Below are 15,430 nucleotides of genomic sequence, written 5' to 3' on the forward strand. Positions count from 1 at the left end.
TATGACCGATCTAGGGGTAATGCTGTGACCTTACACGCACACACACACCCAACTCCCTACCCACGAGAGTTGGAGTAACGACTCGAAGCGCAGCGATACTGAATTTATTTCAGCCCTGGGCAGGATTCGAACCCAGGCCGTCGTAGTGACAGTCGGGTACTCTACCAACTACGCCACCGAGTCGTGTGTGTGTGTGTGTGTGTGTGTGTGTGTGTGTGTGTGTGTGTGTGTGTGTGCGTGTAGGCAGACACCTGCTGTTTTCAACCTCGCATCCCACCAACAGGTGTCGCAACCTCTCTTGCACCTGTAGCTCACCCCTGAACCCCGACACCTACCCTGCAACCTGAGGTCCCTTTTGTTTGTCGTATGGCTACCCCCTTCTAAGGTGGATTGTGATCTTAGTAAATACAAAGTCTCTTCTAGGTTTTTGTTCTTCACCTGAATCCATTGTAAACCTTTGTTCACGAGATGGACTTTATCCTCGGAAAAGGCGGTTGGAGGGGGGTCCTTTGTTGAGGAGTCCTTGGTTGAGGGAGAGTCCTTTGTTGAGTGAAGTGCTTGGTTGAGGGGGAGTCCTTGGTTGAGGGGAGTCCTTTGTTGAGGGGGAGTCCTTGGCTGAGGGGGAGTCCTTTGTTAAGGGGGAGTCCTTGGTTGAAGGGGAGTCCTTGGCTGAGGGGGAGTCCTTGGCTGATGGGAAGCCCTTTGTTGAGGGGGAGTCCTTGGTTGAAGGGGAGTCCTTTGTTGAGTGGAGTCCTTGGTTGAGGGGGAGTCCTTAGTTGAGGGGGAGTCCTTTGTTGAGGGGGGAGTCCATTGTAAGAACGAGAAGGGCCGTCCCCGGTGCCGGGGTAAAAAGGACAATCCGGGGGAGCGGTCCGTATGATCCTCTGGCCTTTGTTTATTCAACCAGCCTGCGGCAAACGGCCCTTTTTGTTTTTTTCTCTTCTTTTATTTTCTTTAGCAGAAGTTTCGAGATTATTTTCTTCGAAAAATCCCCCCACCACCTCCCTTTCCTTCATTAATCTCCCCTCCTTGGCCTTCAAGTTCTCTCTCTCTCTCTCTCTCTCTCTCTCTCTCTCTCTCTCTCTCTCTCTCTCTCTCTCTCTCTCTCTCTCTCTCTCTCTCTCTCTCTCTCTCTCTCTCTCTCTCTCTCTCTCTCTCTCTCTCTCTCTCTATTTATCTATCTCTCTCTTTCACCCTCTTTGTTTCACTCTCTCACACTCTCACTCCTTCTCTCTCTACTTATCTATCTCTCTCTTTTACTCTCTTTGTTTCACTCTCTCTTTCACTCTCACTTTCTCTCTATCTATCTATCTCTTTCACTCTGTTTCACTCTTTCACACTCTCACTCTCTCTCTCTGTTTATCTATCTCTCTTTGTTTCACTCTTCCATCCCCTCTCTCTCTTTCTCTCTCTCTCTCTCTATCTATCTATCTATCTCTCTATCTCTCTGTCTCTAATGATCGAGAGCCACAGAGATGAATAGAATAGCCTGGCGGCAGTCAGAATAGGAGAGAGAAAGAGAGAGAGAGAGAGAGAGAGAGAGAGAGAGGGGGGGGATAAAAAAGATTAGCTGTAGTTTGGGAAGTGGTCAGGGAAAAAGATTAACAGGAATATCAATAGTGAAAAAACGGGGATAAGGTGGGAGGGGGAGGAGGCAAGGAAGGAGGGACAGGGAGGGAGGGAGGGAGGGAGGGACGAAGGACAAAGATAGGATGGGACGAGAATAGGGAGTGGAAGAGGGAGTGAAGAGAGAGAATGGGAGGGAGTGGAGGGGGGAGGGAGTGTTGATGGACAAGGAGCTTCGAACCTTTTTCCTTAATGTTACGTCATCTTCGCAACTGATCTTGCGCGCGCACGCACACACACACACACACACACACACACACACACACACACACACACACACACACACACACACACACACACACACACACACACACACACATACACACACGTAAAGTCTGTCCCCACGCAAGGAGTGGGCGTGGCTTACGAGTGACGTCATGTCGCCTTATCCGGGTATGGAATCGCGAAGTCTGAAGGCGACCTGACGTCATGTCGACTGTGATGGCAGTGTCAACACAAGTGAGCTGAGGCACTGGCTTCTACGACTTTTTTATTTTATCTTTCCCTCACGCAGCTGTTTATTAATTAATTCATCTATATTAAGATTTAAATGCAAAAAAAAAAGGGATAAAAAAGAAGACACATAAAAAGGCCCTTAAGTCTTTAAAACACACACACACATACACACACACACAAACACACACATTAATATCGTTAATGGGTTTATTGCATGGAGAAGCCAGTTTCACGAGGAAGGGAATCACTGACGTTTGACAAACATCTCTCTCTCTCTCTCTTTGGTGATCTTATGACCGCGCTGTCGAGGCCATTAGGGCCTTCGGCACAAAAGAAATCGGTCGTTCTCCGGGGGAACAGTCTCAGTTCCGGTCAGTAGGCTGTCCTCTTGAACGATGCAAGTTTATAGAAGAATGCCCCAGCTAGGTCGTGATCGATGAAGTCTTTCATTTGACCTTTTTTTTTTTTTTTTTTTTTTTTGCCTGGGATATGAATAAGATCGTTCCTTTTTAGACATAGACAACACACACACACACACACACACACACACACACACACACACACACACACACACACACACACACACACACACACACACACACACACACACACTACCACACACACATACAGGACTTGATGGCGCAGTGGTAGCGTTCGCTGCCGCCACTACGACGGTCCGGGTTCAAATCCCGCCCAGGGCTGAAATAATTTCAGTATCGCTGTGTTGCGAGTCGTTACTCCAACTCTCGTGGGCGGGGAGTTGGGTGTGTGTGTGTGCGTGTGAGGTCACAGCATTACCCATAGATTGGTCATATATGAACTCTGAGCTCTCTTCCGAGCGGGAAATAGCTGTCAATCACGAGTCCAACACGTGATCCATGACCATGGTGGAAGGAGGCCGGGATCATATTCCTGGCCACATTTATATTTCTTGCGTGGCCATGGGGATTCTGTTCCACTAATTGGCCGTTATGCAAAACAAGTGGAAGTATATGTACGTGCGTGTACGTGTATGTATGTGTACGTGTTTATAATATACGTACACGTACATACTGTACATCTTACTTAGTGTACATTATTCAGATGAATAGTGTTGAGTAAATGAAGGCCTGGCCATACCTATTGAAGTACAAATGTAGAGAAATGTAGACGATTGTGGGCGAATTCACACACACACACACACACACACACACACACACACACACACACACACACACACACACACAGACACACAACACACATGGACATACATACACGCACATACAAACACACACGGACACACACACACACACACACACACACACACACACACACACACACACACACACACACACACACACACACACACACACGAACACACTCGAACACACACACAAACAAACAAACACACACACACACTTCATAAATATAGATAGAGAATCTAAACTGAAGATGGAAGGTGGTGGTTAGGGTGGGGGGCGGTTGCTGTCGACCAACGTTCGGTTAGAGATCGAGGGAGCCCCGCGACATAACAGGGCCAAACATTCTGAGCCCAGTTCCTTGAAGAACCCCACCCACCCCCACGACGCCTGCTTGCATGCATGCAAGCAAGCAGGCAGGCAAGGAGCGTTCGTCCAGCACTGTTCAAACAAAACACGACTGAAGATTTTAGTTCGTTCTTGCGGATAATGACAGCGTAGTGGACGACGAGATGGAGAGGAAATGATGTGATGATATGCGGTTGATGTTATTTATGGTTTCTCGTCTGCAGATGATGTCTGGAGGAAAAGGTCGTATGATGATGGTGCGTCACTTTTCGATCAGACCGGAGTTGTTCGATTGTCTTGCCTTGGAGGAGGAAGAGGAGGAGGAGGAAGAGGAGGAGGTTGCCAGACACTGCCATATGGACGGACTATTTATGGACCCCTGGTCTACACTTCTTGGTAAAAGTGAACTATTTATACGAGGATGAATATCGTATTAATCTTAATACAATAGAAGACTTTGTGTTTGTAGGTTGTTTGTGTATGTATTGTACGTCATTACTGCCTATATGGATGTGCTAGAATAGTATCCCTTCTAGTAACGTGACATTGAATAAGATGTGACCATTGAAGAAGGCAATGCATGTTACTTGGTGGGGTCGCATGAAGAATTGTCACCCCAGAACGCCCACGTGAAGAATCATCACCCCATAAGATCCCACCTGAAGAATTGTCACCCCAGTAGGCCGAATATCAGCTGTGGAATAAAGATTAGGTTATGCTGAATGAGGGTTATGCTTAATGTTATCAATCTATACAACCGAAGAATCGTAAACCCAGGATGGCCCACATGAAGAATTGTGAACTCAGGATGACACACATGAAGAATTGCCACCCTAGGATATCCCACATGAACAATTGTCACCCTAGGTTAGCCCGCATGAAGAATTATCACTCTAGGATAGCCCAAATGAAGAATTATCACCCTAGGATAGACCAGATGAAGAATTGTCATCCTAGGATAGCCCACATGAAAAATTTTCACCCTAAGACAGCCCACATGAAGAATTGTCACCCTAAGATAGCCCACGTGAAGAATTGTCACCCTAGGATACCCCATATGAAGAATTGTCACCCTGTCGAAGTCTGGGGTGACAACTTTTATGTGATTCCTAGGCCATCTTCCACGTGTGGAAAAACTAAATATAGTTAGTCAACCGTGGCACTGCCTGGGAACTGTACTTCGTAGTAATTCCTGGGAATTCCTAACTCTGGGAGTACCTGGCACTATCTGGGTACTGGTATTCTGCGAACTAATACTTCGTGGAATTACCTGGCACCTCCTGGGAACTGGTATTCCTTGGAACTACCTGGCACTACTTGGTACTCCTTGGTACTTGTGGCACAGAAATGGCACGGCATGTCACGTGAACGAAGTGGCACCAGTGCCGCCTGGCACATCGAACTGGCGATCGAACTGGTCTTGCGAATTGAGAAATGGTGTCATGCACAAGATTGTCTGACCCGGAGTGCTCACTGCAAGCAGACTTATCAACGAGCAGAGGCATATGTGCGATGACATTAGCCCTCACGCACATACGCGTGTACACACATGCACGTACGTATGTAGGGATACGTATGTGTACATGTACGTACTCGCCCAGACACACACACACACACACACACACACGCACGCACACACACACACACACACACACACACACACACACACACACACACACACACACACACACACACACACACACACACACTCATAGACATGCATACATACGTTCAAACATACATAAATGCATACATCACACTAATACACACATGCATTCATACATACGTTCAAACATACATATATGCATACATGACACACATACACACATGCATGCATACATACGTTCATACATACATAAATGCATACATCACACACATACACACATGCATGCGTATATACGTTCATACATACATAAAGGCATACATCACACACGTACATGCATATATACGTTCATACATACATAAATGCATACATCACACATACACACATGCATGCATACATACGTTCATACATACATAAATGCATACATCATACACATACACACATGCATGCATACATACGTTCAAACATACATAAATACATACATCACACACATACACACATGCATTCATACATACGTTCATACATCACACACATACATGCATGCATATATATGTTCATACATACATAAATACATACATCACACATACACACATGCATCCATACATACATTCAAACATGCATAAATGCATACATCACACACATACTCACATGCATGTATACATACGTTCATACATACATAAATGCATACATTACAGGCATACATACGTTCATACATACATAAATGCATATATCACACACATACACACACGCATGCATACATACACACACTAAATGCAAATGCAAGTAACTTCAGTCGCGATTACATAGACTTCAGCAACATCACCAAGCTGAAGTGGACTGGCAGCACTGAAGTCTGAACATTAATGAAATACCTGAGAGTTAATGCAGTTGTTCCTGGACTTCATGACGTCATAGTGGCACTCTCACACACACTTCCTCACCCCCTCCCTACCACCACCATCGCCCCGCGTGTTGAATGCTAAAGTGACGTAAGCTACCCATGAAGGTCGATTCTGAAGTCGGCAGTAGATGAAGTTTCAGTGCCAGGGTCGAAGAGAGAGAGAGAGAGAGAGAGAGAGAGAGAAGGGCGATTTTCCCGTACAAAATTTGGCGAAAAGCGACGTTGGCCCTATAGCATTTTGGGTTCTTGGGGGAGAGGGGGGGAGGGAGGGGGCTAGGATGTAATGCTTGTGCCTCCCCCCCTCCAGTTTGGAAAACGGCAACCCCCCTCCCCTCCCGGGGGTGAGAGGAGGAGTAATAACACTGGTCACCCAATTTCACACTCTTTCTCTCTCTCTCTCTCTCTCTCTCTCTCTCTCTCTCTCTCTCTCTCTCTCTCTCTCTCTCTCTCTCTCTCTCTCTCTCTCTCTCTCTCTCTCTCTCTCTCTCTCTCTCTCTCTCTCTCTCTCTCGCTCTCTGTGTGTGTGTGTGTGTGTGCGTGTATGTGTGTGTGTGTTACATGATATTTTTTTTTGTTATCTTCGACAGCTAGTCCCCTCCCGGATGAAAGCGTAGTGCATGTGTGTGTGTGTGTGTGTGTTTACGTGTGCGTGTTTGTCCGTGTGAGATAGAGAGAAAGAGGGAGAGAGAGAGTCAGGGACGTTTCAGTGGCGACTTGACGGGATCGACCCAGAGTCGAATTTCCCAACTGCAGTTGTAATGGCGACCTCGCCCTCACGAAAGGTTGTGAATTAATAATCCCTTGTCTCAGAACCGGCTCGAAACTCAAAATTAACAGTCTATTCAATGCTTTGTTAAATATTTTCACGTTTTAACTAAACCAACGTAACGTGACCTCGCCTAACCTAACGTGACCTAGTGTAACCTAACGTAACTTAATGAAATCTAATCCAGCGTAACCTAACCTAACGTGACCTAATCTAACCTAACGTAACCTTTCTTTGCCTAAGGTGACCTAACCTATTCTAACCTAACGTAACTTATGCAATGTAACCTAACCTAACCTAACCTAACCTAATCCAGGCTAGACCTATTGAGCGGGTAGGTGGGCCACATGGAAATCTTGCCCAACTTTATCCGGTACATAGACATAATAAATTCATTAAACTATACGCGAACGAGTTAACTGAGATAGATCATCTCTCTTTTTTTGGTTTTATGGGCTCTGTCTTCCTCTCTCTCTCTCTCTCTCTCTCTCTCTCTCTCTCTCTCTCTCTCTCTCTCTCTCTCTCTCTCTCTCTCTCTCTCTCTCTCTCTCTCTCTCTCTCTCTCTTCCTCTCTCTCTCTCTCTCCTCTCCTCTCTCTCTCTCTCTCTCTCTCTCTATATATATATATATATATATATATATATATATATGTATATATATATATATATATATATAATATATATATATATATATATATATCCCTCTCTCTCTCTTCCTCTCTCTCTCACTGGTGAAAAAAATCACCTGACGGCATTAAGAGGAAGAAAATATGTTAAGATCACACCTACGGTCAGGGAGTCTTAAAGTAAATGTATAGTCGGTGTCAGATATCCGAGTCACATTATGGTTCTTATTATGTAAATACAAGGTCTCTGGTTATTTTTTATATATATTTCACTGCAGTGTTACTGCATCATGTATCATTTTGCACAAGTAATGGTAAATAATGTATCAAATAGGAAAGAATAAACGGAAATTTTACAAAACAAATCTGGTAAGATGACCCAGAATTTCGTATTATACGAATGTGATATTATTCAATGGTTATTATATATGTTGTAAATATTACATAGATTTCAATACGTAAGGAATTTTCATTTAGTGTGTGTGTGTGTGTGCGTGTGTGTGTGTGTGTGTGTGCGCACGCGCGTGCGTGTACGCGATTGACGGCCGAAAGACGTCTCCAGCAAATAGACCAGGGATCTTAGAAATCTACCTCGCACTCTAACCATCGAGGACCGAAACATCTTAAAAAGAATTGGAAAAGCACTCTGCAAACTGAACAGTTCTGTAATTGCTGTCGACTTTAACAGAACATGTGTTCTGAACGGCCTATACCCCAAATATATATATGTAAACACACACACACACACACACACACACACACACACACACACACACACATATATATATATATATATATATATATATATATGGGACTGGAGTCCACAATGTCTCAACATATATATATATATATGTATATATATATATATATATATATATATATATATATATATATATATATGTATATATTATATACATACATACAATGTGTGTGTGTATGTGTGTGTGTGTGTGTGTGTGTGTATGTGTGTGTGTGTGTGTGTGTGTGTGTGTGTGTGTGTGTGTGTGTGTGTGTGTGTGTGTGTGTGTGTGTGTGTGTGTGATGGTAAACAACAAAGTGATAACTTGCCCAATAAGTCCAACAGGATGACTCACGACTTTTGACTGCAGCTGTACGTGGACAGGAAGACTCTCAAGCACCAAACACTCGACTCCTGATGGAGGAGGACCCAATCCAGGAAGAAGGCCCTCGACGCGAAACGACACGATCCTGTTACTCCAAGTGCGACTCAGGGTCACAAGAGCTCCTTTTGGGTCTCGGAGGCCAAAGAGAGGATGAACGAGATCGATGAGGAGGTCTTCATCCACGAAGTCCTCGACTTCTCTCGCTGGGAGAGGACCTAGGTCGATGCAACCCACCAGCTCTTCCTCGAGGCCTCACCACCTCCTCTTAGGTTGAGGAGGTTCCTCCAGAACACCCTCAACCACCTGTTCTTCGAAGCTAGAGTGTCACACCACCCACGTTCTCCTATCACTCGAGTCAACGAGATCCTCGAGACCACCTGTTCCTCGAGACCAACCTCCACCTCGAGGCTGGAGTGTCACGCTACCCACGTTCTTCTCCTATTATTCGAGTCGAGGAGGTCCTCGTGACCGTCCCCCATTACCTATTCCTCGAAGTCAAAGTCGCACTTCGTTCCTGTGAAGGAGAACTCGGCGGCCGCGTCCCCACGAGTCTTGCGAGTTCGTCAGCGACTGAGGGGGACATTTGCGCGCAGCTGAGTGGAGCTGTGCTGCGGCGGTTCCTTGATGCTGCTGCTGCTGCTGCTGCTCGGCAGCTCCAGCTCCGACCGCACAGTTACAGCCTTGGACCACAAGGAAATTGTATTTGGGGGTAAAAGAATGGGAGTGCGGGCGCGTGCGCGCGCGTTTGTGTGTATTTGTGTATTTATGTAATGCGTGTGTTTATGTACTGTGTGTGTGTCTGTGTGAGCATGTGTGTTTTTATGTAGCTTTTGTATGTATGTATGTATGTGTCTAGTGTGTGTGTGTGTGTGTGTGTGTGTGTGTGTGTGTGTGTGTGTGTGTGTGTATGTGTGTGTGCGTGGGTGTGTGGATGTCTTTGTAGTATGTATGTATGTATGTACATGTCTAGTGTGTGTATGTATATATATGTAGTGTGTATGTATGTATGTGTCTAATGTGTGTGTGTATGTATGTATGTATATATATGTAGTATGTATGTATATATGTGTCTAATGTGTGTGTGTGTATGTATATATATAGTGTGCATGTATGTATGTGTCTAATGTGTGTGTGTATGTATATTATGTAGTGTGTATATATATATGTGTCTAATGTATGTGTGTGTGTGTATGTATATATGTAGTGTGTATGTATGTATTTGTCTAATGTGTGTATGTGTGTATGTATATATATATATGTAGTGTGTATGTATGTGTCTAATGTGTGTATGCGTGTGTTTATGTATACATATGTAGTGTGTATGTATGTAATGTTTATGTAGTGTGTATATGCATGCATATATGTAATTTATGTGCGTATGCGTGTATGTACTTACGAAGTGTGTATGAATGTATGTAATGTATATATGTAGTGTGAACGTACGTGTGTAGTATGTGTGTGTGTGTGTGTGTGTGTGTGTGTGTGTGTGTGTGTGTGTGTGTGTGTGTGTGTGTGTGTGTGTGTGTGTGTGTATTCACTTGGTTTTTGGATCACGTGTTGGACTCGTGATCGACAGCTATTTCCCTCCTGGAAGAGAGCTCAGAGTAACGACCCGAGGCACAGCGATACCGAAATAATTTCGGCCCTGGGCAGGATTCGAACTGGCTACTGGGAGCACTTCTGCTTCCCAGTTCAGCGCTCTACCAACTGTGCCACCGAGTCGTGTGTGTGTGTGTGTGTGTGTGTGTGTGTGTGTGTGTGTGTGTGTGTGTGTGTGTGTGTGTGTGTGTGTGTGCGGGTACACGCGTATATGTATTTCATAAATATTATTTGTATATATATAATCGTATGTATGAATACTTACGAATGTGTTTTATTACGCGATTATATTTTCTTGTGTGTGCGTGCGTGTGTGTATGTGTGTGTCAGTGCGCGTGTACGTAATTATATGTTCGTGCATGCGTGCGTGCGTGTGTGCGTGCGTGCGTTTTAAGGGTGTGGCAGTAAATACTTGAGGGACGGAATGTACCTGTGTCGAGGCGGCATGTCCAAACCTGTACTTCTTTCACCCCTTCACCCCCTTCACCCCTTCCCCCCTCACCCCTTCCCCCTTCACCCCTCACCACTTCATCCCTTCCCCTTTCCCCCTTCACCCCTTCCCCCCTTTCCCCCTCACCCCTTCCCCCCTTTCCCTCTTCACTCCTTCACCCCTCACCCCTTTACCCCCTTCATCACTTTCCCCTTCCCCCCTTCCCCCTCACCCCTTCCCCCCTCACCCCTTCCCCCTCACCCCTTTCCCCCCTCACCCCTTTCCCCCCTCACCCCTTCCCCCTCACCCCTTTCCCCCTTCACCCCTTTACCGCCACTGAGGCCCAGGGAGGGGGGTGAGGGGGGTGTGCCAAGTATATGAATAAAATCGCCCGGCGGCAGCCATAACAGAGAAGAGTGCCACCAGGTACGCAAGTGGGTTAATCGAATAAAGGCCAAACCTTATTGTTACCGAGGGGAGGAACAGGAAGGTTAATAAAATCGACTGCCGGTAGGTAGAGTGACTGACAGATTGCCACGCGGGACGGGAAGGCGTGAGAGTCCCTCACTGCCCGGGACGTGAGGTGAAGTTTCGTTAGACGGGGCCGAGTGAGAAGGAAGAATGGGGAGGAGTGGGGAAGACATGGGGAGGAGTGGGGAAGACATGGGGAGGAGTGGGGAAATGGGGAAGGAAGGAAGAAGTGAGCGAGGCAAGCAAGAGGGGTTCGGGGGGAGTTGGGGGGAGAGTGGCGTGGGTGGGGGTTTGTGTGTGTGTGTGTGTGTGTGTGTGTGTGTGTATGTGTGTGTGTATGCATGGCACCAGGCCAAAATAGCCCCGTGGCGTGTCGGCAGTCTCCTCTCTCCCCTCCTTTTCCTCCTCCCCTCTCCCCTCCTCTCCTTTTCCTCCTCACTTCTCCCCTCCTCTCCTTTCCTCTCCTCTCACCTCCTCTCCTTTCCTTTCCTCTTCTCTCCCCTCCTCTCCCATTACTCTCCCTTCCTTTTCCTCCCATCCTCTTCTTTCCTCCTCGCTCCCCTCCCTTCCTCTCCTCTCCTCTCCTCTCCTTTCCTCTCCTTTCCTCTCCTCTCTTCTCCTCTCCCTTACTCTCCCCTCCTCCTCCTTCCTCTCCTCTCCCCTCCTCTCCTTTCCTCTCCTCTCCTCCCCTTTCCCATCCTTTCCTCTTCTCTCCCCTCTTCTCCCCTCATTTCCCCTCCTTTTCTACCCCTCCCCTCTTCTCTTCTCTTTACTTCTTTCCCCCTCCTCTCCCCTCCTTTTCCACCCTTCTTCTCCCTCCCTCTCCTCTCCTCTCTTCTTATCTTCCCTCTCCTCTTCTCTCCTATCCTCTCCTCTCCTCTATCCCTTTGCCCTTTGCAACTACCTCTACTCCTCCTCCAAGTACCACTCCACTCTACCTTAGCCCCCTTCCTTCCCTAAGACAACACTCTCCCCCTCCCTCCTTCTCTCCTTCCCTCCCTCCCTCCTTCCCTCCTTCCCTCTCCCCCTTCTCTCTTGCCCCATTTCCCTAACTCCCTCCATCCCTCACTCCCTTCTTACCTCACCCAACTCACTCCCTCATTCACTCCCTCTCTCATTCACTCCCTCTCTCATTCCTTCCCTCCTTCCCTCTCTCACTCCTCTCTTATCCCATTCTCCTAACTCACTCACTCCCTCCCTCCCTCCCTCTCTACTTACCTCAACCCCCTCCCCCCCTGCCCACCCTTCCCTTGCCTCTTGGGTCTTCCCCAACACTTCTAATCCCAATTCGTCACCTGAGTCCTTTCCTACTCTCCTCCTCCTCCTCCTCCTCCTCCCTTCCTCCTCCCTTCCTCCACTACCCCACCTCCCTTCCTCTTCTCCAGCCTTCAGCCCTCCCCTCTCTTATCTGTGCTCTCTGCCTGTTTATCCTCTCTCTCTCGATATATTTTTTCTCTCTCTCTCTCTACCCCTGCCATTCCCCCAATTTACTTTTACTTATCTCCTTCTTCTTTCTTCTATCCTCTTCTCCAACATTCGTCTCCAAATATTTTTCCCAACATTCATCTGCAACATTACGCCAACATTCATATCCGCCAAGATTTCTTTCCTCCAAAATTCCTCTCCGCTAAATTTCCTCTCCGCCAAAAATCCTCTTCGCCAACATTCCTTTTCGCCAACATTCCTTTCCGCCAAAATTCATCTCCGACAAAATTCCTCTCCGCCAAAAATCCTTTTCGCCAACACTCCTTTTCGCCAACACCCCACCATACTCCTCTTCGCCAATATTCCTCTCCGCCTAAAATCGTCTTCGCCAACATTCCTTTTCGCCAACACCCCACAAACTCCTCTTCGCCAACATTCTTCTTCGCAAAATTCCTTTTCGCCAAAATTCCCCTTCGCCAACATTCCTCTCCGCCAAAAATCGTCTTCGCCAACATTCTTGTTCGCCAACACCCCACATCACTTCTCTTCGCCAACACTCCTCTTTGTCAATATTCCTCCCCGCCAAAAATCGTCTTCGCCAACATTCCTTTTCGCCAGCACCCCACAAAACTCCTCTTCGCCAACATTCCTCTTCGCCAAAATTCCTCTTCGCCAACACCCCACAAAACTCCTCTTCGCCAACATTCCTCTCCGTCAAAATTCCTCTTCGCCAACATTCCTTTTCGCCAACACAACCCTCCCTCAACACTCCCCTCCACCAATATTTCTCTCAGCCAAGCCTCCCCTTCCCAGCACTTCCCTCCCCCAACACTCCCCTCCCCTAACACTCCCCTCCCCAACACTCCCCTCCCCCATCATTCCCCTCCCCCAACACTCCCCTCCCCCATCATTCCCTTCCCCCAACAATGACCATCCCCAAACACTCCCCTCCCCTAACACTTCCCTCTCCCAATACTCCCCTCCCCAACACTCCCCTCCCCAACACTCCCCTCCCCAACACTCCCCTCCCCATCATTCCCCTCCCCCAACACTCCCCTCTCCCATCGCTCCCCTCTCCCATCGCTCCCCTCTCCCATCGCTCCCCTCCCCAACACTCCCATCCCCCATCATTCTCCTCCCCCAACACTCCCCTCCCCCAACACTCCCCTCCCCCAACAGTCCCCTCCCCCCACCTTCAGGAGACACACTCGTTCCTTTCATCTTTCCTTCATGTCTGTTCCTCTCAACAGAAGGATGATTACCTTGAAGGGAGCGTAAGGACTGTGAAGTAAACTCCTGTGACATATTAGAATTCCCTCATTAACTCTCCTCCTCCCCCTCCTCCCCTCCCCTCCCCTCCTCCTCCTCCCCTCCCCTCCTCCTCCTCCTCCTCCTCCTTCTCCTCCTCCTCCTCCTCCTTTCCTCTCTCCCCAAAGTTGTCCTTTTCTCTCTCTCTCTCTCTCTCTCTCTCTCTCTCTCTCTCTCTCTCTCTCTCTCTCTCTCTCTCTCTCTCTCTCTCTCTCTCTCTCTCTCTCTCCCTCTCTCTCTCTCTCTCTCTCTCTCTCTCTCTCTCTCTCTCTCTCTCACACACACACACACACACACACACACACACACACACACACACACACACACACACACACACATGAGCTCTGAGCTCTCATCCGGGAGAGTAATAGCTGTCGATCATGAGTCCAACACGTGATCCAAGACCATAGTGAATCACACACACACTCTCTCTTTGTCTCACTCTCTATCTCACTCGCTCTCTTCCCTTTTTCTCTCTTTTTACCTCTCTTCCCTTTTCTCTCACCCTCATTCCCATTCCCTCTTTCTCCCTCCCTATATTGGCCCTCCTCGATCCCTCCATGTCTTTAACCTCCCCTCCATGACCCACAACTTCCTCCTCCCCTCCACTTTCACAGATGGAGTGATTTGACGCCCTTCTCCTCCTCCTCCTCCTCCTCCTCCTCCTCCTCCCATAAACTCCCGCACATTACCATTCCCATCGCAGTTCTCGCTCTTGAAACCCTCCCCCCCTGACTCTCCCCCCTCCTCTCACCTTCCCCCCTCCGGGCTTCGACCTCAGTTCCCCCCCTCCCCCCTCCCCCCCTCTCCCCCTCTAAGCCCATTATCTCGCACTCCGTCGGGAAGGTCTGCCCGTGAAGCTTCGGCCCGAATAAGGTCGAGGAAACTAAGGCCCGCAGGAGGACGGGCGGCGGCGGCGGCGGCGGCGGGGGCGTGTGGGCGGCAAAGAAGGCCAGGACGCGTCGTCATAAGGTGGTGGTGGTGATAGTGGTGGGTAGAGAGTGGTAGTGGCAATAGTGGTATTGGTGATGGTGACAGTGGTGGTAGACAGCGGTGGTGGTCGTGGTAGACATCGGAAGGTTCTGCCGAAGAAAGTTTTTGGGGTTGAGGGCCTGTGTCCACCCGTCGCTCCGTCTGCCCGTCACCCTCAGTGCAAAGCAGAACGCAGAAGACAGGGCGGCGGCGGCGGCGGCAGCGGCGAGAGAAGCAGGCGCCCTCTCATGTAAACACACCGCGCTTGGCCGGGAAGGGAGCAAGAGGCTCCGGGAGGGGGAAGGGACTTGGGCTGGGCCAGAGACCCTCCCACCATTTGAGGGCGGGAGAGGGAAGGGATGCGTGAGGTAATCGTGAGAAAAGAGGCAAGAATTAGTGAGAGTTAGGGAGAGGTAAGGGGATGGGTGGAGCTAGGGGTGGAGGCAGGTGGGTGGGTGGGAGAAGTGAAGGAGAGGGTGGAGAAGGAGGAGGAGGGAGGGAGAGGATGAAAACCAGAGCAGTGAGGGGATGGGGATGTAAAAGAGGGGAAAGAGGAGGTGAATCTGGGGATGATGGAAAGGGTTAGATTAGGGAAAAC

The 15,430-nt window shown here is 48.2% G+C and overlaps 1 protein-coding gene across 1 annotated transcript in view; it reads right to left on the minus strand.

Annotated features, from left to right (window-relative positions):
* Positions 1 to 13,857, minus strand: part of LOC143029984 (uncharacterized) — a 67,488-nt gene extending 53,631 nt beyond the window's left edge. Inside the window, exons 1-3 of the mRNA XM_076193194.1 lie at positions 13,815 to 13,857; positions 9,209 to 9,307; positions 8,572 to 8,878 (exon numbers count right to left, since the gene is read on the minus strand). Of these exons, the coding sequence (XP_076049309.1) occupies positions 8,572 to 8,878; positions 9,209 to 9,307; positions 13,815 to 13,857 (449 nt within the window). The remainder of the gene's footprint in view (positions 1 to 8,571; positions 8,879 to 9,208; positions 9,308 to 13,814) is intronic.
* Positions 13,858 to 15,430: the final 1,573 nt, after the last annotated feature.

This window comes from Oratosquilla oratoria, chromosome 11, assembly GCF_046742065.1.
Source record: "Oratosquilla oratoria isolate Oo_2021 chromosome 11, ASM4674206v1, whole genome shotgun sequence".
Lineage (NCBI taxonomy): Eukaryota > Metazoa > Arthropoda > Malacostraca > Stomatopoda > Squillidae > Oratosquilla > Oratosquilla oratoria.